Below are 26,312 nucleotides of genomic sequence, written 5' to 3'. Positions count from 1 at the left end.
CAGACATAATCTGATATCTCAAAAACCCTTTTAATATTTGAAATAAATTTAATCATCTGACAGTTTTAACATTTATCTATGTAACAACATGTGTAAATATTTTAGCAATCAGGAGGTCAGTCGAGTAAAATATGCTACATTACATATGCAGACCGTGGATTTGTGAGCCCAGTGTTATCATTGTGTGGCGGTTCGATAGAAGTGGCCGATTTAACAATAAACGGACGGGGATTATAGCCGCTTCCTTTGTGTAATGATCAATAAAAACCTGTCTGTAGAGGTATAAAGTGACACCTGTATCCCGTCTCCATGGTAACGACACTCCAGACCCACGGAACCGAATTGTTCTATTGATCCAGTCTCGGGGTAACCCATCCTAGTGTACGGTAGAAGTGCACGGTAGAAGTGCACAGCACACAGACACATTTCTTTAAATCATGAATTCGTCTAAAAAATACAATTATATTATAATAAAAACTAATTAAAGGTCTGCTTCGGTAATTGACTGAGATAAAGGTGGTAGCAAACGAAAAATTAAGAATCGAAGACAATTTTATCCTTTGTCCCAACGAACTTTTACTTTACATGACCAAACTATAGCATATACTCGAAATAATGAAGGCCATATTAATTTAGTTTTAAAATATTGTTTTTCACTTCACTACATTTCAAGTCAATGTGACACAAAATTTAGTTCTCCAGTTAAAATGAGTACACGGGTAAAATACCCATTGTGAATATATCAATTACCCTTAACAATTGTATGAACGTACATGTATAAAAATTAATCCTTCAAATATTTGTATTATTCAAAACAATTAGTATGAGCGTTTACATCTAGCCATAAAATCAAAAGTCTAGAATTAAGTAAATGAAGATGAATTCCAGTCATTTTTTTAAAGAGTCTGCGAGATCATTTGTGCTCTTGTTTCAGATATATGTTTGCACAAATCCTGGTTTATTATTGAATACATTATAATATATCCACATCACTCGTATCTATTTTTGTCTGTTAAGTTTTGAGATTCCACAGACGTCAGAGTTGTACAGTACCTCTCTCCTTCAAAGGTGCGAGTAAAATTACCACACACAGAAACAGAGATGTATAATATCTCTCTCCTTCAAAGGTACGAGTACAATTACCACATAGAAGTCAGAGTTGTACGGTAACTCTCTCCTTCAAAGGTGTGAATACAATTACCACACAAGTTAGAGTTGTAAAGTACCCCTCTCCTTCAAAGGTGTGGGTACAATTACCACACAACTCAGAGTTGTACAGTACCTCTCTCCTTCAAAGGTGTGAATACAATTACCACACACAAGGCAGAGTTGTACAGTACCTCTCTCCTTCAAAGGTGTGAGAACAATTACCACACAAGTCAGAGTTGTACAGTACCCCTCTCCTTCAAAGGTGTGAATACAATTACCACACAAATCAGAGTTGTACAGTACCTCTCTCGTTCAAAGGTGTGAGTACAATTACCACACAAGTCAGAGTTGTACAATACCTCTCTCCTTCAAAGGTGTGAATACAATTGCCACACAGAAGTCAGAGTTGTACAGTACCTCTGTCAATCAAAGGTGTGAGTACAATTACCACACAGAAGACAGAGTTGCACAGTACCTCTCTCCTTCAAAGGTGTGAGTACAATTACCACACAGAAGACAGAGTTGTACAGTACCTCTCTCCTTCAAAGGTGTGAGTAAAATTACCACACAGAAGACAGAGTTGTACAGTACCTCTCTCCTTCAAAGGTGTGAGTACAATTACCACACACAGAAGTCAGAGTTGTACAGTACCTCTCTCCTTCAAAGGTGTGAGTACAATTACCACACAGAAGACAGAGTTGTACAGTACCTCTCTCGTTCAAAGGTGTGAGTACAATTACCACACAGAAGACAGAGTTGTACAGTACCTCTCTCCTTCAAAGGTGTGAGTACAATTACCACACAGAAGTCAGAGTTTTACAGTACATCTCTCCTTCAAAGGTGTGAGTAAAATTACCACACAGAAGTCAGAGTTGTACAGTACCTCTCTCCTTCAAAGGTGTGAGTACAATTACCACACAGAAGACAGAGTTGTACAGTACCTTTCTCGTTCAAAGGTGTGAGAACAATAACCACACAAGTCAGATTTGTACAGTACCTCTCTCCTTCAAAGGTGTGAGTACAATTACCACACAGAAGACAGAGTTGTACAGTACCTCTCTCGTTCAAAGGTGTGAGAACAATTACCACACAAAAGTCAGAGTTGTACAGTACCTCTCTCCTTTAATGGTGCGAGTACAATTACTACACAGAAGTCAGAGTACCCCTCTCCTTCAAAGGTGTGAGTACAATTACCACACAGAAGACAGAGTTGTACAGTACCCCTCTACTTCAAAGGTGTGAATACAATTACCACACAGAAGACAGAGTTGTACAGTACCTCTCTCGTTCAAAGGTGTGAGAACAATTACACAAGTCAGAGTTGTACAGTACCTCTCTCCTTCAAAGGTGTGAATACAATTACCACACAGAAGTCAGAGTTTTACAGTACCCCTCTCCTTCAAAGGTGTGAATACAATTACCACACAAATCAGAGTTGTACAGTACCTCTCTCGTTCAAAGGTGTGAGTACAATTACCACACAAGTCAGAGTTGTACAATACCTCTCTCCTTCAAAGGTGTGAATACAATTGCCACACAGAAGTCAGAGTTGTACAGTACCTCTGTCAATCAAAGAAGGTACCTCTCTCGTTCAAAGGTGTGAGTACAATTACCACACAGAAGACAGAGTTGTACAGTACCTCTCTCCTTCAAAGGTGTGAGTACAATTACCACACAGAAGTCAGAGTTGTACAGTACCTCTCTCCTTCAAAGGTGTGAGTACAATTACCACACAGAAGACAGAGTTGTACAGTACCTCTCTCCTTCAAAGGTGTGAGTACAATTACCACACAGAAGACAGAGTTGTACAGTACCTCTCTCGTTCAAAGGTGTGAGTACAATTACCACACAGAAGACAGAGTTGTACAGTACCCCTCTCGTTCAAAGGTGTGAGAACAATTACCACACAGAAGTCAGAGTTGTACAGTACCTCTCTCCTTTAATGGTGCGAGTACAATTACTACACAGAAGTCAGAGTTGTACAGTACCCCTCTCCTTCAAAGTTGTGATATACAATTACCACACACAGAAGTCAGAGTTGTACAGTACCTCTCTCGTTCAAAGGTGTGAGTACAATTACCACACAGAAGTCAGAGTTGTACAGTACCTCTCTCCTTCATAGGTGTGAGTACAATTACCACACACAGAAGTCAGAGTTGTACAGTACCTCTCTCCTTCAAAGGTGTGAGTACAATTACCACCACACAAAGTCAGAGTTGTACAGTACCTCTCTCGTTCAAAGGTGTGAGTACAATTACCACACAAGTCAGAGTTGTCCAGTACCTCTCTCCTTCAAAGGTGTGAGTACAATTACCACACAGAAGTCAGAGTTGTACAGTACCTCTCTCCTTCAAAGGTGTGAGTACAATTACCACACAGAAGACAGAGTTGTACAGTACCTCTCTCCTTCAAAGGTGTGAGTACAATTACCACACACAGAAGTCAGAGTTGTACAGTACCTCTCTCGTTCAAAGGTGTGAGTACAATTACCACACAGAAGTCAGAGTTGTACAGTACCCCTCTCCTTCAAAGGAGCGAGTACAATTACCACACACAGAAGTCAGAGTTGTACAGTACCTCTCTCCTTCAAAGGTGTGAGTACAATTACCACACAGAAGTCAGAGTTGTACAGTACCTCTCTCCTTCAAAGGTGTGAGTACAATTACCACACAGAAGACAGAGTTGTACAGTACCTCTCTCCTTCAAAGGTGTGAGTACAATTACCACACAGAAGTCAGAGTTGTACAGTACCTCTCTCCTTCAAAGGTGTGAGTACAATTACCACACAGAAGTCAGAGTTGTACAGTACCTCTCTCCTTCAAAGGTGTGAATACAATTACCACACAGAAGACAGAGTTGTACAGTACCTCTCTCCTTCAAAGGTGTGAGTACAATTACCACACACAGAAGTCAGAGTTGTACAGTACCTCTCTCCTTCAAAGGTGTGAGTACAATTACCACACAGAAGACAGAGTTGTACAGTACCTCTCTCGTTCAAAGGTGTGAGAACAATTACCACACAAAAGTCAGAGTTGTACAGTACCTCTCTCCTTTAAAGGTGCGAGTACAATTACCACACAGAAGACAGAGTTGTACAGTACCTCTCTCCTTCAAAGGTGTGAGTACAATTACCACACAGAAGACAGAGTTGTACAGTACCTCTCTCCTTCAAAGGTGTGAGTACAATTACCACACAGAAGACAGAGTTGTACAGTACCTCTCTCCTTCAAAGGTGTGAGTACAATTACCACACAGAAGTCAGAGTTGTACAGTACCTCTCTCCTTCAAAGGTGTGAATACAATTACCACACAGAAGACAGAGTTGTACAGTACCTCTCTCCTTCAAAGGTGTGAATACAATTACCACACAAATCAGAGTTGTACAGTACCTCTCTCGTTCAAAGGTGTGAGTACAATTACCACACACAAGTCAGAGTTGTACAATACCTCTCTCCTTCAAAGGTGTGAATACAATTACCACACAGAAGTCAGAGTTGTACAGTACCTCTGTCAATCAAAGGTGTGAGTACAATTACCACACAGAAGACAGAGTTGGACAGTACCTCTCTCCTTCAAAGGTGTGAGTACAATTACCACACAGAAGACAGAGTTGTACAGTACCTCTCTCCTTCAAAGGTGTGAGTACAATTACCACACAGAAGACAGAGTTGTACAGTACCTCTCTCCTTCAAAGGTGTGAGTACAATTACCACACAGAAGACAGAGTTGTACAGTACCTCTCTCCTTCAAAGGTGTGAGTACAATTACCACACAGAAGACAGAGTTGTACAGTACCTCTCTCGTTCAAAGGTGTGAGAACAATTACCACACAGAAGTCAGAGTTGTACAGTACCTCTCTCCTTTAATGGTGCGAGTACAATTACTACACAGAAGTCAGAGTTGTACAGTACCCCTCTCCTTCAAAGGTGTGAGTACAATTACCACACAGAAGACAGAGTTGTACAGTACCTCTCTCGTTCAAAGGTGTGAGTACAATTACCACACAGAAGACAGAGTTGTACAGTACCCCTCTCCTTCAAAGGTGTGAGTACAATTACCACACACAGAAGTCAGAGTTGTACAGTACCTCTCTCCTTCAAAGGTGTGAGTACAATTACCACACAGAAGACAGAGTTGTACAGTACCTCTCTCCTTCAAAGGTGTGAGAGTACAATACATACCACACAGAAGCAGAGTTGTACAGTACCTCTCCTTCAAAGGTGGAGTACAATTACCACACAGATCAGAGTTGTACAGTACCTCTCTCGTTCAAAGGTGTGAGTACAATTACCACACAGAAGTCAGAGTTGTACAGTACCTCTCTCCTTCATAGGTGTGAGTACAATTACCACACACAGAAGTCAGAGTTGTACAGTACCTCTCTCCTTCAAAGGTGTGAGTACAATTACCACACAGAAACAGAGTTGTACAGTACCTCTCTCGTTCAAAGGTGTGAGTAAAATTACCACACAGAAGACAGAGTTGTACAGTACCTCTCTCCTTCAAAGGTGTGAGTACAATTACCACACAGAAGTCAGAGTTGTACAGTACCTCTCTCCTTCAAAGGTGTGAGTACAATTACCACACAGAAGACAGAGTTGTACAGTACCTCTCTCGTTCAAAGGTGTGAGTACAATTACCACACAGAAGTCAGAGTTGTACAGTACCTCTCTCCTTCAAAGGTGTGAGTACAATTACCACACAGAAGTCAGAGTTGTACAGTACCCCTCTCCTTCAAAGGTTGTGAATACAATTACCACACAGAAGACAGAGTTGTACAGTACCTCTCTCGTTCAAAGGTGTGAGTACAATTACCACACAGAAGTCAGAGTTGTACAGTACCTCTCTCCTTCAAAGGTGTGAGTACAATTACCACACAGAAGACAGAGTTGTACAGTACCTCTCTCGTTCAAAGGTGTGAGTACAATTACCACACAGAAGACAGAGTTGTAAGTACCTCTCTCCTTCAAAGGTGTGAATACAATTACCACACAGAAGACAGAGTTGTACAGTACCCCTCTCCTTCAAAGGTGGAGTAAAATTACCACACAGAAGACAGAGTTGTACAGTACCTCTCTCGTTCAAAGGTGTGAGAACAATTACCACACAGAAGTCAGAGTTGTACAGTACCTCTCTCCTTAATGGTGCGAGTACAATTACTGCACAGAAGTCAGAGTTGTACAGTACCCCTCTCCTTCAAAGTTGTGAATACAATTACCACACAGAAGACAGAGTTGTACAGTACCTCTCTCGTTCAAAGGTGTGAGTACAATTACCACACAGAAGACAGAGTTGTACAGTACCCCTCTCCTTCAAAGGAGCGAGTACAATTACCACACACAGAAGTCAGAGTTGTACAGTACCTCTCTCGTTCAAAGGTGTGAGTACAATTACCACACAGAAGTCAGAGTTGTACAGTACCTCTCTCCTTCATAGGTGTGAGTACAATTACCACACACAGAAGTCAGAGTTGTACAGTACCTCTCTCCTTCAAAGGTGTGAGTACAATTACCACACAGAAGACAGAGTTGTACAGTACCTCTCTCGTTCAAAGGTGTGAGTACAATTACCACACAGAAGACAGAGTTGTACAGTACCTCTCTCCTTCAAAGGTGTGAGTACAATTACCACACAGAAGTCAGAGTTGTACAGTACCTCTCTCCTTCAAAGGTGTGAGTAAAATTACCACACAGAAGTCAGAGTTGTACAGTACCTCTCTCCTTCAAAGGTGTGAGTACAATTACCACACAGAAGACAGAGTTGTACAGTACCTCTCTCGTTCAAAGGTGTGAGAACAATTACCACACAAGTCAGAGTTGTACAGTACCTCTCTCCTTCAAAGGTGTGAGTACAATTACCACACAGAAGACAGACAGAGTTGTACAGTACCCCTCTCCTTCAAAGGTGCGAGTACAATTACCACACACAGAAGTCAGAGTTGTACAGTACCTCTCTCGTTCAAAGGTGTGAGTACAATTACCACACAGAAGACAGAGTTGTACAGTACCTCTCTCCTTCAAAGGTGTGAGTACAATTACCACACACAGAAGTCAGAGTTGTACAGTACCTCTCTCCTTCAAAGGTGTGAGTACAATTACCACACAGAAGACAGAGTTGTACAGTACCTCTCTCGTTCAAAGGTGTGAGTACAATTACCACACAAGTCAGAGTTGTACAGTACCTCTCTCCTTCAAAGGTGTGAGTACAATTACCACACAGAAGACAGAGTTGTACAGTACCCCTCTCCTTCAAAGGTGCGAGTAAAATTACCACACAGAAGACAGAGTTGTACAGTACCCCTCTCCTTCAAAGGTGTGAGTACAATTACCACACAGAAGTCAGAGTTTTACAGTACCTCTCTCCTTCAAAGGTGTGAGTACAATTACCACACAGAAGACAGAGTTGTACAGTACCTTTCTCGTTCAAAGGTGTGAGAACAATATCCACACAAGTCAGATTTGTACAGTACCTCTCTCCTTCAAAGGTGTGAGTACAATTACCACACAGAAGACAGAGTTGTACAGTACCTCTCTCGTTCAAAGGTGTGAGAACAATTACCACACAAAAGTCAGAGTTGTACAGTACCTCTCTCCTTTAATGGTGCGAGTACAATTACTACACAGAAGTCAGAGTACCCCTCTCCTTCAAAGGTGTGAGTACAATTACCACACAGAAGACAGAGTTGTACAGTACCCCTCTACTTCAAAGGTGTGAATACAATTACCACACGGAAGTCAGAGTTGTACAGTACCTCTCTCGTTCAAAGGTGTGAGAACAATTACCACACAAGTCAGAGTTGTACAGTACCTCTCTCCTTCAAAGGTGTGAATACAATTACCACACAGAAGTCAGAGTTGTACAGTACCCCTCTCCTTCAAAGGTGTGAATACAATTACCACACAAAGACAGAGTCAGAGTTGTACAGTACCTCTCTCGTTCAAAGGTGTGAGTACAATTACCACACAGAAGTCAGAGTTGTACAACACCTCTCTCCTTCAAAGGTGTGAATACAATTGCCACACAGAAGTCAGAGTTGTACAGTACCTCTGTCAATCAAAGGTGTGAGTACAATTACCACACAGAAGACAGAGTTGCACAGTACCTCTCTCCTTCAAAGGTGTGAGTACAATTACCACACAGAAGACAGAGTTGTACAGTACCTCTCTCCTTCAAAGGTGTGAGTAAAATTACCACACAGAAGACAGAGTTGTACAGTACCTCTCTCCTTCAAAGGTGTGAGTACAATTACCACACAGAAGACAGAGTTGTACAGTACCCCTCTCCTTCAAAGGTGCGAGTAAAATTACCACACAGAAGACAGAGTTGTACAGTACCTCTCTCGTTCAAAGGTGTGAGAACAATTACCACACAGAAGTCAGAGTTGTACAGTACCTCTCTCCTTTAATGGTGCGAGTACAATTACTACACAGAAGTCAGAGTTGTACAGTACCTCTCTCGTTCAAAGGTGTGAGTACAATTACCACACAGAAGACAGAGTTGTACAGTACCCCTCTCCTTCAAAGGTGTGAATACAATTACCACACAGAAGACAGAGTTGTACAGTACCTCTCTCGTTCAAAGGTGTGAGTACAATTACCACACAGAAGACAGAGTTGTACAGTACCCCTCTCCTTCAAAGGAGCGAGTACAATTACCACACACAGAAGTCAGAGTTGTACAGTACCTCTCTCGTTCAAAGGTGTGAGTACAATTACCACACAGAAGTCAGAGTTGTACAGTACCTCTCTCCTTCATAGGTGTGAGTACAATTACCACACACAGAAGTCAGAGTTGTACAGTACCTCTCTCCTTCAAAGGTGTGAGTACAATTACCACACAGAAGACAGAGTTGTACAGTACCTCTCTCGTTCAAAGGTGTGAGTACAATTACCACACAGAAGACAGAGTTGTACAGTACCTCTCTCCTTCAAAGGTGTGAGTACAATTACCACACAGAAGTCAGAGTTTTACAGTACCTCTCTCCTTCAAAGGTGTGAGTAAAATTACCACACAGAAGTCAGAGTTGTACAGTACCTCTCTCCTTCAAAGGTGTGAGTACAATTACCACACAGAAGACAGAGTTGTACAGTACCTCTCTCGTTCAAAGGTATGAATACAATTACCACACAAGTCAGAGTTGTACAGTACCTCTCTCCTTCAAAGGTGTGAGTACAATTACCACACAGAAGACAGAGTTGTACAGTACCCCTCTCCTTCAAAGGTGCGAGTAAAATTACCACACAGAAGACAGAGTTGTACAGTACCTCTCTCGTTCAAAGGTGTGAGTACAATTACCACACAGAAGACAGAGTTGTACAGTACCTCTCTCGTTCAAAGGTGTGAGTACAATAACCACACAAGTCAGATTTGTACAGTACCTCTCTCCTTCAAAGGTGTGAGTACAATTACCACACAGAAGACAGAGTTGTACAGTACCTCTCTCGTTCAAAGGTGTGAGTACAATTACCACACAAGTCAGAGTTGTACAGTACCTCTCTCCTTCAAAGGTGTGAGTACAATTACCACACAGAAGACAGAGTTGTACAGTACCCCTCTCCTTCAAAGGTGCGAGTAAAATTACCACACAGAAGACAGAGTTGTACAGTACCCCTCTCCTTCAAAGGTGTGAGTACAATTACCACACAGAAGTCAGAGTTTTACAGTACCTCTCTCCTTCAAAGGTGTGAGTACAATTACCAACCCCTCCAAATCTTATCTGGAGCACTGACCCAAACGGAGCGGAAATTCAATGTAGAATCAAACCCTTTAATATCGAACAAAATGCTTACTTAATAATTGTTATAGGTGCAGGTGTCTTTTAAGTCATTTCAGTCAGTTTAATAGTTTATTAAAAGAGAGAGGTGGAGAATTTGGCAGTCATCTTGAAATCTAAAATGAGGCTCTCTCCACATGAATTGTGTCATTGCCATAGTGCTCCTAAGTATTAATTAAAGTGCCAAGGCCACTCATAGATGTTGTGAATGATGAACTCAAACAAAGAAATAAAGAAATTGGTTTTGCATTTAAATATTGAATTTAGTATACTATGTGTACAGTGTTAAATTAGGGAGTTAAACAAAATGTATTTACGGTATATCGTATTTATTTTATGATATTTAAAGTTGATTCAAGAACAATAAGTTGAATAACTCATTTTACTGAAGTAAATTTTAAATTAAATTTTCTGAAAAATACGATTTCAACACCAATAAAACCTGTCAGAATCTGAGTATCATTTTTTATGATTCTTTATTAATTACTAAAATTATCAATTTCATCAATTTCTCTTCAAACATTTAAGAATATTTTCGGAAAAAATGTAACATTAGAAATACATGTATTTCCATTTCCGCGTATGTTTTGGTTCCCTTTCTAAAAAATTAACACGGGTTGCTTTGACGACTTTTGACTAATAAATCACGGCCAGATACTTTAAAAATTTGCCAAATAAAAGGTACATTATTTCATTACGTATAACACTCAGATTTATTTTTAATTTTAAAGAACGCTAGTCGGTAACATCAAAAAAACTTCATGTAATGCATCGGACTTAAGCAAGTCTTCGAAAGACGCAGTTCCTGGTTGGCGACATATTATCGCGAAGAACATATTATCGTGATTTTTGCTTTGCTGACTTTTGAATAACAATAAATCATGGCCAGATATTTATGCCAAAAAAAGCTGCATTATTTGATTACTTATAACACTTAAATTTCTTTTTAATTTATAAGAACGATAACGTCAAGAAAACTAGATGCAATGCATCGGACTTAGCAAGTCTTCGTAAGGTTACCGTACATTACACGACAATATAAGTTCATTTGTCACTTTAGTTGCTCGTACATATATATATATCTATATTATCATTATATTTTGTAAGTTTATGTTGACAAATTTTGTACTTTTTCCCTTTCAATATAAAGCAGTTATCGATAAACAAAAGGCACAACTCCCAGTGACCTATTAACTTTTACTGCGCAATGATATCACCAGATATACATGTAGTTCGTCAATGCAACCAAATTTAAAAAAAAAACCTCTATAACCGTTATAAGAACTTTCTTTTGCAATTATCTTCCTAACATTTCATTACATTAATCGATCAGTAGCATGAATTACGTAAAATTGAAATAGACATACACAATCAAAAATTGATCGTAAGTCTGCCGCGGAGGAAGACCTCGAAGAAGGCGTTGTTCGTGATTTTAGGACCATACATGACGCGTAGGGATACATAAATCATAGAGTCCCAACTGCACACTTAATTCATACCGTCTATAGTGCATATGTATGTACAAATTTAATGTTTGTGGTTTTGAATACTAAGGTTCGATTTATTCATACTATCAAGTAATATGTAAAATGAACAAAACAACATTTAATTTTCATCGCGGAGTGGTTTTATTGTTTAGATGTGCACAGGCTCGCCGAGCGTACCTAAGAATGATGTTTCACAGCATCAAAAATATGGGTGTAGACGTTCAAAAATTGATTCTAGCTGCTATAGAACGTGAGATATGGATAAAACAAGGTGATTTTGACGGCCAGTCTCGTGCTTTCTTCAAAATTTGAAGATTTTGCTAAAAAATCGAGCGTAACCGCTCCACTATAATAATAAATTGACGAAAAGGAAGAGGAATTTTCGTTTTCCAGTGGTATGCGAAGTGACGTCGACTATGAATTTTAAATTCGTTTGTGTTAAGAATTCACCAGAAAACAGTAAGTGTCTGATAGAAAGAACATGGGATTAAAGGAATCAGGGAATAAATGTTGCACATCTGTTTATTTAACCTATAAACCAATTATTACATTGTATCCTGTATCTATCATGTAAGATCGTGTTTAGAGTAGACTTTTAGTACCGGTCACACAAGTTATAATCGAATACGAAGTTAATACAAAAACATATCTAACTGCAAGAAAACATGAACAGATGAAAATATATATTACAATTCAATCTATTTTGGTGGAGGTTCCTTTACACCGCGGAGGCCATGTAGGTATGGCTGAGGACACCATTTTGATTTACTAAAACTAGTGAGCGTATCAAAGCTTCTTTGTTAAGGCTCACACACTAGATGTTTGTCTTGAATGTTTTATGTCAAAGGTTAGTTTAAATGTAGATCAATAACATGTCTGTAAATGTATTGTGTTTATACATTTTAATACACCGACAAGTGTTTGAAGAGGATGCATGCAAATAGTATGCCACTTCACGTATAGATCATGGTCAAACAGATTGCATAATCCTAACTGATATTTGAGATTTCAAGTATATGAAGCTATCTGTCCTTGTCCGGCGTTATATTTAACAGATTTCTAAATCAGGTGTCAAGAATAGAAAACATCAAACAAAGCAGTGTCGAGAATATAAGATTCAGACAGAAAATATCAAATAAAGCGCCACAAAATATCTCCAATTAGAATATAATACAATTAGACAGGGACGAAACAGTAGGGAGACATTGACACTGAAAATGATTGCACAAGCGACACACGTTGATAATTCAATTTTGGTGTATCAATCAGATGCACTGGTAATTTCGAAGACTATTCTAGATTATGATGATTTGCTATTATCAAGGATTATCGCGATCGAATCTAATTTGACTTTTTGCTGTTAGTTACGTATAGTGTGACTTAAAATAGATGTTTATGAGGATGGTCCAACACCTTTGGCAGTATACAGATGGCCAAGGACAGGCTATCTATCAAAAAAAGGCCCCTTAGCAACAAAATACCATCCAAGGAAAAGTGTGTGAGATGACGAGGAGACAACCACAGGAACACCAGGAAAGTAATGGGTTGTAATGCTATCGAGTCAGTCACGTCCGAGGATTCTCTGTAGAATGTTGTTGACACAATTGTACATATATTTCGGATATAGTGGTTAAAACGCTTACTCTTTCAGAACGCATCAGTTCGTTCTGATTGTACTTTTTACAAGAGACTCGTAATACCTTTATTAATTAATTAATTATATTTTCACATTCGAGGCAACCATTTGTAAAAAGACAGCATTTATATTTACATAAAGTTGTTCTGAAACATGACATATCATGCAAATATATCAGTAAACATCACACAAACTTGTCACGAGTCATTTTATAATCGAATAACGGTAACAAGATTAAAATAAAATAAAATGTATTTAGAAATAGATATGCATTGAGTGCACAATGTGACTGTCCATCACTCAAGAACGTTATGGCGGCCCTGACAGGTATAGACTGGTTCCCGCCTCAGTTACCTCCCTTGCGTACGCTTCACTGAGGACCGGTAGCGGGTAGCCATCTTGAGTGGGAATTCCAACTCCAGAGTAGTGCGCATCATTTCTGCGCATGATATGTCATCATGGAGACGGCTACTTCCGTTAAGAGAAAATAACGTCATTAACGTCGTTCCTGTGAACACTCTAAACTCTGTTAGCACGAAATGATTTCAAAACTTAAGATCTTATTTACTTTTGTTTATATATCGTTCAAATAAATTATTTATTCTTTACGTTTAAGATCCGTCGCTTCGTGCGTAAAGGGGTTTTCCACGCCTAAAAAAAGTGATGCAGGCGAACCGGATATGTAGATTGACCAATCAAAAAAATCATCATGGTTACCCGCTACCGGTCCCTAGTGAGCGGAGCGCAGCCTGGCGGAGAGTAGAGAACTAAGGGAAGGGAACCAGTCTATGACAGGTACTGTTCACTCACGAACGTAATGGCGGCCCTGACAGGTACTGTAGTCCATGTATAGAGACACTTTATTCATGGGAAATGACCTTCGTAAGCTATGTTTGACAGTTGTATGATTAAATGGCGGTCGAGTCGAGGCTAGTATCCAGACAGGTTTAGTGTCAGCCGGTCACTCTCCAGGTCACTCCCCAGGACTCTATGGAAGCACTGCCGGGGTCTAGGTTATGACAGCCAATACATGTATGTAAAAATGTCCCTATTGGATGCTCAAGATAACAGACTCATAACGCCAAGTGAAATTCAATATTTATTATTCCTCATTTGTGACCTTTGAAATTAAATAAAAGCAAAACTTTTATACTATCGTCATATTACCCAGAGTTCAAAAACATCTTACATTTATTTCCGGTTCCGTACTTAATTCTAAGTACACGTATACTGTACATAAATATAAGAAACGTTATTTACACTCCTGGTGTTTTTATTTTAATTCCTTGATTTCAAATGTGGTTGTTTTGATTTTCAATTGTTGTATGTTGTATTGTTCTAAAATGTAAATATTCGTACATACAACTAGTATGAATGGATAAAAAAGTACACACACAAGATAGGTAAATACACCAGAAATGCTAACTTCTTTAGTAAAAATGTACATTATACGTTTGTAAATAGCCTGGCCATTTAAATCTGTGAGAATAAAGAAACGGACTATAACTCTATACTATATCATTGCATACCTTAGTTGACCTTTGCCGTCGGTGGGAACTCCCAAATATGCTAGTGATACAGGTAAAAGCTTATCTACCTGTCAGATTAGGAAACGCGACCAATAGAAATTGATGAAAGCTAGACACCCGATATCGGAGGCATAAAACCCCAACGCTCTACCAGCATTTAAATGTAATTTGATAGCTTTGTTTTGGTGGATTCAGTCTACACACAAAATAAATTTGTAATTTCGTGTCCATGTTATCGTAAACGAGAATTAGCTACTTCATTTGCTCCAACATACATTTATATGATTTCCATATTTACTGTCATAATAAATATGCTACTGGGGACTAGGAAAAGAAGAATTACTCTTCATACGTAACGATATTAGCGGATATACGTAATAAGATGTGTTTTAGTAAGGAGCTGTTTCTCTTCCTTAAGAAAGAGGACTAGAAATATCGACTTGTTTCCTGATTTTGAGTGCAGCTAGGACAACGGAGGTTATGAAGATCCTGTTGAATGACTTCAGTAATCCTTTATTTTGCCTTCGTAGCAAGAGAGACGTCCCCAGATGACCTATGCTGCAGGTATAGGGCATTGAGCCGAATCTGTGTCGTGTTCAACCTACGTATCACAAGCTGTTAATGTAATTTTCTGAAAGTCTGCACATATCTAATTAGTAAGCTAAACCACAGATTAATGTAAGAATACAAAGAGGTGTTATTTACTTATTCACTTATTTATTTATTTATTTATTTGCCGGTGAAATCCAACGGAAATCTATGTTGAGTTAAAATGGGTCTCGCCTTAAAAATTGTGTAAATGTCTGTGGTTTTGAAGACTGTTGCATAATAATTATATTGGTGTTTCTCATACGTTGGGAAACTATCATCTAATTCAGGGAGAGAACTTACACAGGAATTGCCTGTTGTGCAATCCCTTTTCAATTTAACTGAAATATTTTTTGTTGAAATTAAATCTAATTATATACTATCTCGATGATATATATCTTAGGCACTGAACAGGGTCATGTTATATCAGTGGGGAAGAGAAAGGGGTGAGGACCTTCATCATAGGGGACATAACTCGGAGCCTTCATCACAGGGGACATAACTCGGAACCTTCATCACAGGAGACATAACTCGGAACCTTCATCACAGGGGACATAACTCAGAATCTTTATCACAGGAAACATAACTCGGAACCTTCATCACAGGGGACATAACTCGGAACCTTCATCACAGGGGACATAACTCGGAACCTTCATCAGAGGGGACGTAACTCGGAACCTTCATCACATGGGACATAACTCGGAACCTTCATCACAGGAGACATAACTCGGAACCTTCATCACAGGACACATAACTCGGAACCTTCATCACATGGGACATAACTCGGAAACTTCATCAGAGGGGACATAAATTCGAAACCTTCATCACAGAAGACATAACTCGGAAACTTCATCACAGGGGACATAACTCGAAACCTTCATCACAGGAGACATAACTCGAAACCTTCATCACAGGGAACATAACTCGGAAGCTTCATCACAGGGGACATAACTCAGAATCTTTATCACAGGAGACATAACTCGGAACCTTCATCACAGAGGACATAAATTCGAAACCTTCATCACAGAAGACATAACTCGGAACCTTCATCACAGGGGACATACCTCATAATCTTTATCACAGGAGACATAACTCGAAACCTTCATAACATAAGACATAACTCGGAACCTTCATCACAGGGGACGTAACTCGGAACCTTCATCACAGGAGACATAACTCGAAACCTTCATCACAGGAGACATAACTCGGAACCTTCATTACAGGGGGCATAACTCGGAACCTCCATCACAGGAGACATAACTCAAACCTTCATCACAGGAGACATAACTCGGAACCTTCATTACAGGGGGCATAACTCGGAACCTTCATCACAGGAGACATAACTCGGAACCTTCATCACATGGGACATAACTCGGAACCTTCATCACAGGAGACATAACTCGAAACCTTCATCACAGGAGACATAACTCGGAACCTTCATTACAGGGGGCATAACTCGGAACCTTCATCACAGAAGACATAACTCGGAACCTTCATCACAGGAGACATAACTCGGAACCTTCATCACAGGAGACATAACTCGGAACCTTCATCACAGGGGACATAACTCGGAACCTTCATCACAGGAGACATAACTCGGAACCTTCATCACAGGAGACATAACTCGGAACCTTCATCACAGAAGACATAACTCGGAACCTTCATCACAGGAGACATAACTCGGAACCTTCATCACAGGAGACATAACTCGGAACCTTCATCACAGGAGACATAACTCGGAACCTTCATCACAGGGGACATAACTCGGAACCTTCATCACAGGAGACATAACTCGGAACCTTCATCACAGGAGACATAACTCGGAACCTTCATCACAGGAGACATAACTCGGAACCTTCATCACAGGAGACATAACTCGGAACCTTCATCACAGGAGACATAACTCGGAACCTTCATCACAGGGGACATAACTCAGAATCTTTATCACAGGAGACATAACTCGGAACCTTCATCACAGAGGACATAAATTCGAAACCTTCATCACAGAAGACATAACTCGGAACCTTCATTACAGGGGACATAACTCAGAATCTTTATCACAGGAGACATAACTCGGAACCTTCATCACAGGATACATAACTCGGAACCTTCATCACAGGAGACATAACTCGAAACCTTCATCACAGGGGACATAACTCGGAACCTTCATCACAGGGGGCATAACTCGGAACCTTCATCACAGGGGACATAACTCAGAATCTTTATCACAGGAGACATAACTCGGAACCTTCATCACAGGGGACATAACTCGGAACCTTCATCACAGGGGACATAACTCGGAACCTTCATCAGAGGGGACGTAACTCGGAACCTTCATCACATGGGACATAACTCGGAACCTTCATCACAGGAGACATAACTCGGAACCTTCATCACAGGACACATAACTCGGAACCTTCATCACATGGGACATAACTCGGAAACTTCATCAGAGGGGACATAAATTCGAAACCTTCATCACAGAAGACATAACTCGGAAACTTCATCACAGGGGACATAACTCGAAACCTTCATCACAGGAGACATAACTTGAAACCTTCATCACAGGGGACATAACTCGGAAGCTTCATCACAGGGGACATAACTCAGAATCTTTATCACAGGAGACATAACTCGGAACCTTCATCACAGAGGACATAAATTCGAAACCTTCATCACAGAAGACATAACTCGGAACCTTCATCACAGGGGACATACCTCATAATCTTTATCACAGGAGACATAACTCGGAACCTTCATCACAGGAGACATAACTCGAAACCTTCATAACATAAGACATAACTCGGAACCTTCATCACAGGGGACGTAACTCGTAACCTTCATCACAGGAGACATAACTCGAAACCTTCATCACAGGAGACATAACTCGGAACCTTCATTACAGGGGGCATAACTCGGAACCTACATCACAGGAGACATAACTCAAACCTTCATCACAGGAGACATAACTCGGAACCTTCATTACAGGGGGCATAACTCGGAACCTTCATCACAGGAGACATAACTCGGAACCTTCATCACATGGGACATAACTCGGAACCTTCATCACAGGAGACATAACTCGAAACCTTCATCACAGGAGACATAACTCGGAACCTTCATTACAGGGGGCATAACTCGGAACCTTCATCACAAGGGACATAACTCGGAACCTTCATCACAGGAGACATAACTCGGAACCTTCATCACAGGAGACATAACTCGGAACCTTCATCACAGGGGACATAACTCGGAACCTTCATCACAGGAGACATAACTCGGAACCTTCATCACAGGAGACATAACTCGGAACCTTCATCACAGAAGACATAACTCGGAACCTTCATCACAGGAGACATAACTCGGAACCTTCATCACAGGAGACATAACTCGGAACCTTCATCACAGGGGACATAACTCGGAACCTTCATCACATGGGACATAACTCGGAACCTTCATCACAGGGGACATAACTCGAAACCTTCATCACAAGGGACATAACTCGGAACCTTCATCACAGAGGACATAACTCGGAACCTTCATCACAGGAGACATAACTCTGAACCTTCATCACAGGAGACATAACTCGGAACCTTCATCACAGGGGACATAACTCAGAATCTTTATCACAGGAGACATAACTCGGAACCTTCATCACAGAGGACATAAATTCGAAACCTTCATCACAGAAGACATAACTCGGAACCTTCATTACAGGGGACATAACTCAGAATCTTTATCACAGGAGACATAACTCGGAACCTTCATCACAGGATACATAACTCGGAACCTTCATCACAGGAGACATAACTCGAAACCTTCATAACATAAGACATAACTCGGAACCTTCATCACAGGGGACATAACTCGGAACCTTCATCACATGGGACATAACTCGGAACCTTCATCACAAGGGACATAACTCGGAACCTTCATCACATGGGACATAACTCGGAACCTTCATCACAAGGGACATAACTCGGAACCTTCATCACAGGAGACATAACTCGAAAACTTCATCACAGGGGACATAACTCAAACCTTCATCACAGGGGACATAACTCGAAACATTCATAACATAAGACATAACTCGGAACCTTCATCACGGGTGACATAACTCGGAACCTTCATCACAGGGGACATAACTCAAACCTTCATCACAGGGGACATAACTCGAAACATTCATCACATGGGACATAACTCGGAACCTTCATCACAGGGGACATAACTCCAAACCTTCATCACAAGGGACATAACTCGGAACCTTCATCACAGAGGACATAAACTCGAAACCTTCATCACAGAAGACATATCTCGGAAACTTCATCACAGGGGACATAACTCGAAACCTTCAGCACAGGGGATATAACTCGAAACCTTCATCACAGGAGGAAACGCGGAGCATGACAAGGAAATTTTTACCAAAGAGATATGAGAAGCCAAAAAATTGTTGACATACCCATGGCTAATCTACAGTCAAACCAACTAACCGACGAGTCATATCTAACAGGTTTTCTAAAGGTTCCGCGAAAAATTAAAAAGAATTCAGGATTGAATTTTAAACGTGATAAAAGTACACACCCATTTAACCGTATGAATAGATTGCTCAGTGTTATAGGTTAAAACATCTTTGAAATTGACACAAAGGGTACTTGCCACAGGTATAGCGACAGGAGAAGTCACTTTACATTACCTGGCCTATAATTTATAAACGTCCTCTACGTCAGACGTAAGGTATTCATACTCGGTGTAACACTACGATAAATTGATCATGCATATTTTTATACATATTTTAAATTATGTATATATTTCTGGAGGGAAAATACACTCGTGTGTAAATTAGAATCACCATACCTTTTGTTGATTTTATTTACACAACACTCATGTAGTGTTATCCGCATCCTATAGGTAACTGCAGTTACCCTTACAAGGTCCCCTATTGGGGATATAGAGGTTCTAGGTGGAATATTACAAACATAGATAACTATAGAATAGATTGATACCGATATAACCAGAACTTAATTTTTATCCACTGTCAGACAATTAAAAGACGAAGTAAAATCATTGTTTGTTTTTGTTTTATTGGGTTCAAAGAATCTGAAAGAAGTTGAATCTTTTAAAGCCACTGGTGACTTCAAACTCTGAACTTTTTGCCCTCATTATGCTCTTACAACAAAATATACGTGCTTTAAACTATGTAATCAGTTACCTATAATGATATTAAAATCACAGTTGTGAGTCACATGTTTTTCAAAATGATTAATTCACAAAACACGTCATGAAAAACGTTATCTTTAGTTTAATATCAATTTTACGATGTGTAGAGAACATGGGATATTACATTTTAAATATTAGTAGTTGGTTAAGAACTCTTATAGGCCACTACCTTCCTGGAGTAAAAATTCAAAGGTTACTTAAAGGATTCGAACTCTACGGTAGATAAAAGCCGACATATGTTTTTTAATCCATGATTTTTTTTTAAATAATCGGGCTCTATATATCAGTACCTAAAAGGCCTTATACCTTTCCGGAGCAAAATTTAAAAGTTTCTATAAAGATAAATAACATAAATTACATATCGATGGCCTAAGATGAGGTAACAAAATAATTTCGCTGTTTTACCGTCTGGCGCATTAATAGTCAACTACCGCACGGTATTTAGGACGAAGGCGGGAACATAACACGATTCGCATAATGAAAATTAACATTTGATTTATTTTCATTGTATTTTTCCGAAAGATGATGATGAGTTTAGTATTAACGGTAAGTTATCTTATAATTTTACGACCCTAAAAAATTATCGATCTTGTTTTACATTCCCATTTCAAAAAATCAAAAACCGTTTCGGGAAGGTAGTGTGTCTTCAACGTACAATGTCATTAAAAACATTAACATCATTCGGTATGCAAATTCTCGAATATCAGTAAATGAAATCTGACATAAAATGGATAAGACAGACTAGAGCATTTCGAAATATTTGGATGCCACGTTAAAATACTTAAATAGTAACATACTGACTTTTCTGTTGTATTCTAATCACATTTATAAAAAGGAGATCATAGGCTAAAATCTGGCATTAATATCAGCAGCTTGGTAATCTTTGTTCCTTGATGTTCAAGCTAAATATCAACAAGAAAAAACTAACCCATTGTTCCCACACATTCATCATTCACTTTAAGGACAATAGTTATTGATTCCTTAATTACTATTTTCGTAATCGAAGTTGTCATTTTGATACTCTCTGTATCCAAACACCAAAAGTCATCGTTCGTTTCAGACCCACAACGGTACATCAAGAACTATCTATATACTTCCATACACACTTAATATACCGGAAGTGATCTTCAGTGACTTCCTAATACTAACACACCGGAAGTGATATTTCCTAACTCTCTGCAATTCTATACTGGAGAAGTAGCCTTCCCAAACAGCGGAAGTAACCTCCCCTCACTGTTCACACTAGCCTTACACCGGAAGTAATTTTGTTTGACCTCTACAAACGTATATAAGAAGAAGCCTCCCCTTATTGTCCACACCCTAACACCGGAAATAACCTTTTGTAAACTTACACAGGAAGTAGCCCCCTCCCCCGTACTGCCCACACCCTAACACCGGAAATAACCTTTCGTAAACTTACACAGGAAGTAGCCCCACCTACTGCCCACACCCTAACACCGGAAATAACCTTTCCAAAACGTACACAGGAAGTAGTCGACACTTACTGCCCACACTCAAACACCGCAAATAAACTTTCCTAAACGTACACAGGAAGTAGCCGCGCCGTACTGCCAACACCCTTACACCGGAAAGAACTTCCGGTTACGATTACTTCTACAAACTTGGACAGGAAGTAGCCTCCCCTTTGCGGCCACGACTGGACATGGGAGGTAATCTTCAGACCCTATACCGGACACGAACATACCATTATCATTCCCTAGATATCCGGAACTGTTGTTTGTCAACCCAATCACAAAAGTCAACATCCATCGTATTCACGAGATACATGCAAATATCACCATTGTTGTTCTAAGTCGTAAGCAAGTAACACATCAATAGCGCTTCATATTCGCCGTTACCAGTAAAACTGGCATAGACAAGTGTTTGCTTTGAAAATCAACATCGAACGGTCACATACAGTTTCTTACAGAAAACAAACAATTATTGTGTGGCGATAAGCTATATAGGCGCACAGCTAAAAAGCCTAGAGATCAGAAGCCTGTGGATATTTCCCAAATCAAACATCTGGTGCAATGTCGCACGTGTTTAATAAACATTCTTAACATCATGATTTTAAAATAAAGTTTGCACTACATTCATCAGCACCAATACAAAAAAACAACTGAACCACGTTTAGGTTTAACACGAACAAATATATCCTGACGTAACGCAAAGTCTAATATTATAGCTTTAGGTACCGTTGTAACGATTATTAATTAAACAATGAAGTACGTTCTACTTTTTTCTGATATCAACTCATTAATGGCACATGTTTATCGTTTATGTGAAATTAAACTAAAACTGTTAATAATCACAATTTTAGCAATAGTTTATGTCCAGCCCGCCTGTTTTCGTGACGGCGTCGTCAGTCCCTAATCACAGATTTGAAAAAGAGAAGAACAAGTTATATGTGCCGTAACTGGGCGTATATTTAACATATTTTGTTTCATTAATCTATTGAAAATCATCAGGTATGATGAATAAAGCTATGAAAATCATTCAAATGGACAGGCAATTGTGTATGATGCCTTACAAATATTAGTTACAACACAGAAATTATACAATGTAAAATTATTACTTTTCATGCCTTTTCATGTATATTAAGATGGAAAAAATACCTGCAGAAATCACTAAACAATAATAATGATACTGTAGTTATGTGAAATGAAATTGTTGACCACAACTCCATACTGTAGTCTGGTCGTCACAATTCACTGCACACTAGATATAAATATACCGATATACCGAAAATTATGGCACATATAACTTTAACACTACAGCTCATGTACTGGCTGATGGACAGTTGATTACAGGAGATAATAAGTTGTGACTTATCGCCGTCCCATCATGTCATTTCTGGTTTGTTGTACAATGGCCACGTTGGCGTGACTTTTGGCCCACTTGGTAAGTTTGGAGAGGGTCGCGCGCCAGAACTTCTCCAGGGCGCCACTCTCCCATGCGTTACACGCCACATGCTCTATGGCTCCGTCACCTGTGTATTCTTCCAGGGCTGACTTCTGATTCAATGTCATGTTGTCTTGGATGTCAAAAAATATCACATCCTTTATCTTTTCCATTAGTAAACCGAAAAGATAGGCATCGTCCACAGAAAAGTATGGATTTGAAAATGACGCCTTGTATAAGATGGGGACGAGATCAGAAGTGAATATGGCGGTGTATCCGCTACAGAACCGCGGGAATCGCTTCCTCCCCTGGAACACATTAGGAGGAACATACCACTTACTGTTCTTATTGCGTTCTATAGGACTCGTATCGTTCTCCTTCGCATGGCACATCACTACTTTATCCTTCTCATAAATCTGCGAGATCAGATATTCAACTAAAGCGAAAACGTTGACAAACATATCGTCATCGGCCTTAAGAACATACTTAGCCTGTATACAGTTTTCATTTATCCACTTCAAAGCTAGAATACTTTTCATTGTGAGGTTAGCAATACTGTCAATAAAGTCTCCCTGTAAGATATCATGATAGAGGAGATTTTCGTTGTTTATTTTGAGCTGGTCGGTCGGTACGGCAGACCTACCCAACACAAATATAGCCCGAATGCGGATGTCTTTAAATGTCTTAGAACTTGCCCACGTCTCTCGTAAAACGGAACGACGTTCAAAATGATCCCATCGACTTTGAAAATATATCAGAATATCTACAGGGTCGTTTTTACACACATCTTTGTTATTAATAACTTCCGCTTCCGGTAATACCGGATGTTTGTCTCTAACGCTATATTTAACCACGTTGCGATCCCGGAACCACTGTTGATATGGGTCAATATACGGGTGCGGGCGGGCTGCGATCTTGCTCGGAATCATTGGTGTTGTGAAGGTGTTCTTATCATCCTGATCATGACTGTCCATTGCCATTCGGAAACTGTTCTTCGCTTCCCTTAACACTCCTTGTTTACTCCTAGAAGAGGACGTTTTTATTCGTTTGTAAAGTTTCGATGACGACAATGATGTCATCAAAGTAAAGATACATGCCAAAATAACAAAAGTTGCAAACACATTTTCGCAAAACTTCAGAATGCTTCGCTTGGGGAACCCCATATTAATTAAATTGTCTCTTCACGCAAACGTTACTTGTTCTGCGTAACGTATTGGCGTCACAGGCTTACTGGGGTATGCCAAATCGTGGTAAATATAACCGCATGTGGCAAGTCATGTGATCGAATAGTCTGGTCATCACGTGATCGAACTGTGTGGTAATCACGTGATCGCGTTGTCTCGTCCTCCTCCCGTCACAGGTCTGTCCCACGTCACAGCCAGCTAGCCAGCGGAAGCTTGACCGGGAAGAACCTGTAACATCGGAAGGTAGAGCGTCTTAACATTATCTGTCTAAATACAGCAACACAGGAGATCTACCTTAATAACCAACAACAGGAGATTTGTCTAAATACACCAACATAGGAGATCTGTCTTAATGCACCAACGCAGGAGATCTGTCTTAATACACCAACACATAAGATCTGTCTTAATACACCAACACAAGAGATTTGTCTTAATACACCAACACAAGAGATTTTGTTAATACACCAACACATGAGATCTGTCTTAATACACCAACACAGGAGATTTTTATTAATACAGCAACACATGAGATCTGTCTAAATACACCAACACAGGATATTTGTCTTAATTTACCGACACAGGAATTTTGTCTTAATACACCAACACAGGAGATTTGTCTTAATACACCAAATCAGGAGATTTGTCTTAATACACCAACACAGGATATTTGTCTAAATACACCAACACAGGATATTTGTCTTAATACACCAACACATGAGATCTGTCTTAATACACCAACACAGGATATTTGTCTTAATACACCAACACAGGAGAATTTTCTTACCAGAATCTCATCCAATAAGAGATTTGTCTCTCTTAAACAAGGAATTTCATCAAATAATAGATTTGTCTTTCTTGAAACAGAGATATGCCTTAAAACAACCTTGATTGGTCCCTATATATCTATAAACACATACAGGAAGCTCAAATCCTCGATACCCCTGGTGTTACGACAGTGATGGTAACCCCTGTGGTGTCAAATCCTCGATACCCCAGGTGTTACGACAGTGATGTCAACCCCTGTAGTGTCGAGATCAGATGTCAAATTCCATAAGAGATTTGTCTTTAGCGTTAAGTCGCATCACATAGAGATCTGGATACCATTGGTTTGTCCTTTTATTCAAGGTTAGCACTAAATTTACACGATCTCAAAACTATCTAGCCCGTATAGAGACAATGTACAATCTATGTGCTTTCAAAATAACTTGGTATAATCATAATATATACACGAGTGAAAGTTTGCATAAATTCTATGCATAATTAACGAAGGTTGTGTGTAAGGTGATTTGTCACTTACTCGACACATCAAACGGTCATAAATAACTGAAAACATTTAATTCATGACCTTAGCATGGCTAGATACATGTAACGTCATGGAAGTATCATCTCAAATTTGATTCATGAAATAATCAAAAACACCTATAGATTCATGTAACATCATAAAAGTATTACCTCAAATTTGATAAATGATATTATCAAACATGGCTAGATAAATGTAACATCATGGAAGTATTATCTCAAATTTGATTCATGAAATAACCAAACATGGCTAGATATATGTAACAACATGGAATTGCCATCTCAACAATTTGATTCAACACAAACAAATGTATACTTAACATCGACGGATACATGTAACACCAAAGACATATTATTTCACAAATGGACAACCCAATCCTGAATTTCAATCACTAATTCCAAAAGTTTATGCCGATATGACATGCGGCCTTTTACGCAGCTGTTCGCGTGAACCAACAAGGACATATAATTTCAGAAGTCTGATAGATCGAAGTGTATTTAACATTACGATCAAAGGACAAGTCATTTCAGAAGTTTGATACACTA

At 39.5% G+C, this 26,312-nt stretch overlaps 1 protein-coding gene across 2 annotated transcripts in view; it reads right to left on the bottom strand.

The window, feature by feature from the left end:
* The window catches only part of LOC138327498 (beta-1,3-galactosyltransferase 1-like), a 49,753-nt gene that overhangs the window by 10,557 nt on the left and 12,884 nt on the right, over positions 1 to 26,312 (bottom strand). Inside the window, exon 2 of one of the 2 annotated variants that reach the window (XM_069273630.1) lies at positions 20,224 to 24,695. The exons of the other annotated variant lie outside the window; for it this stretch is intronic. Within the exon in view, the coding sequence (XP_069129731.1) occupies positions 23,211 to 24,446 (1,236 nt within the window). The 5' untranslated portion in view covers positions 24,447 to 24,695 and the 3' untranslated portion in view covers positions 20,224 to 23,210. Of the gene's footprint in view, positions 1 to 20,223; positions 24,696 to 26,312 lie in introns of those variants that run through there. 2 annotated transcript variants of the gene reach the window in all.

This window comes from Argopecten irradians, chromosome 7 (genome assembly GCF_041381155.1).
Source record: "Argopecten irradians isolate NY chromosome 7, Ai_NY, whole genome shotgun sequence".
NCBI classification, from domain to species: Eukaryota; Metazoa; Mollusca; class Bivalvia; order Pectinida; family Pectinidae; genus Argopecten; species Argopecten irradians.
Note: the sequence above shows the minus strand (reverse complement) of the source record. Positions and strands in the feature narration are given on the sequence as shown.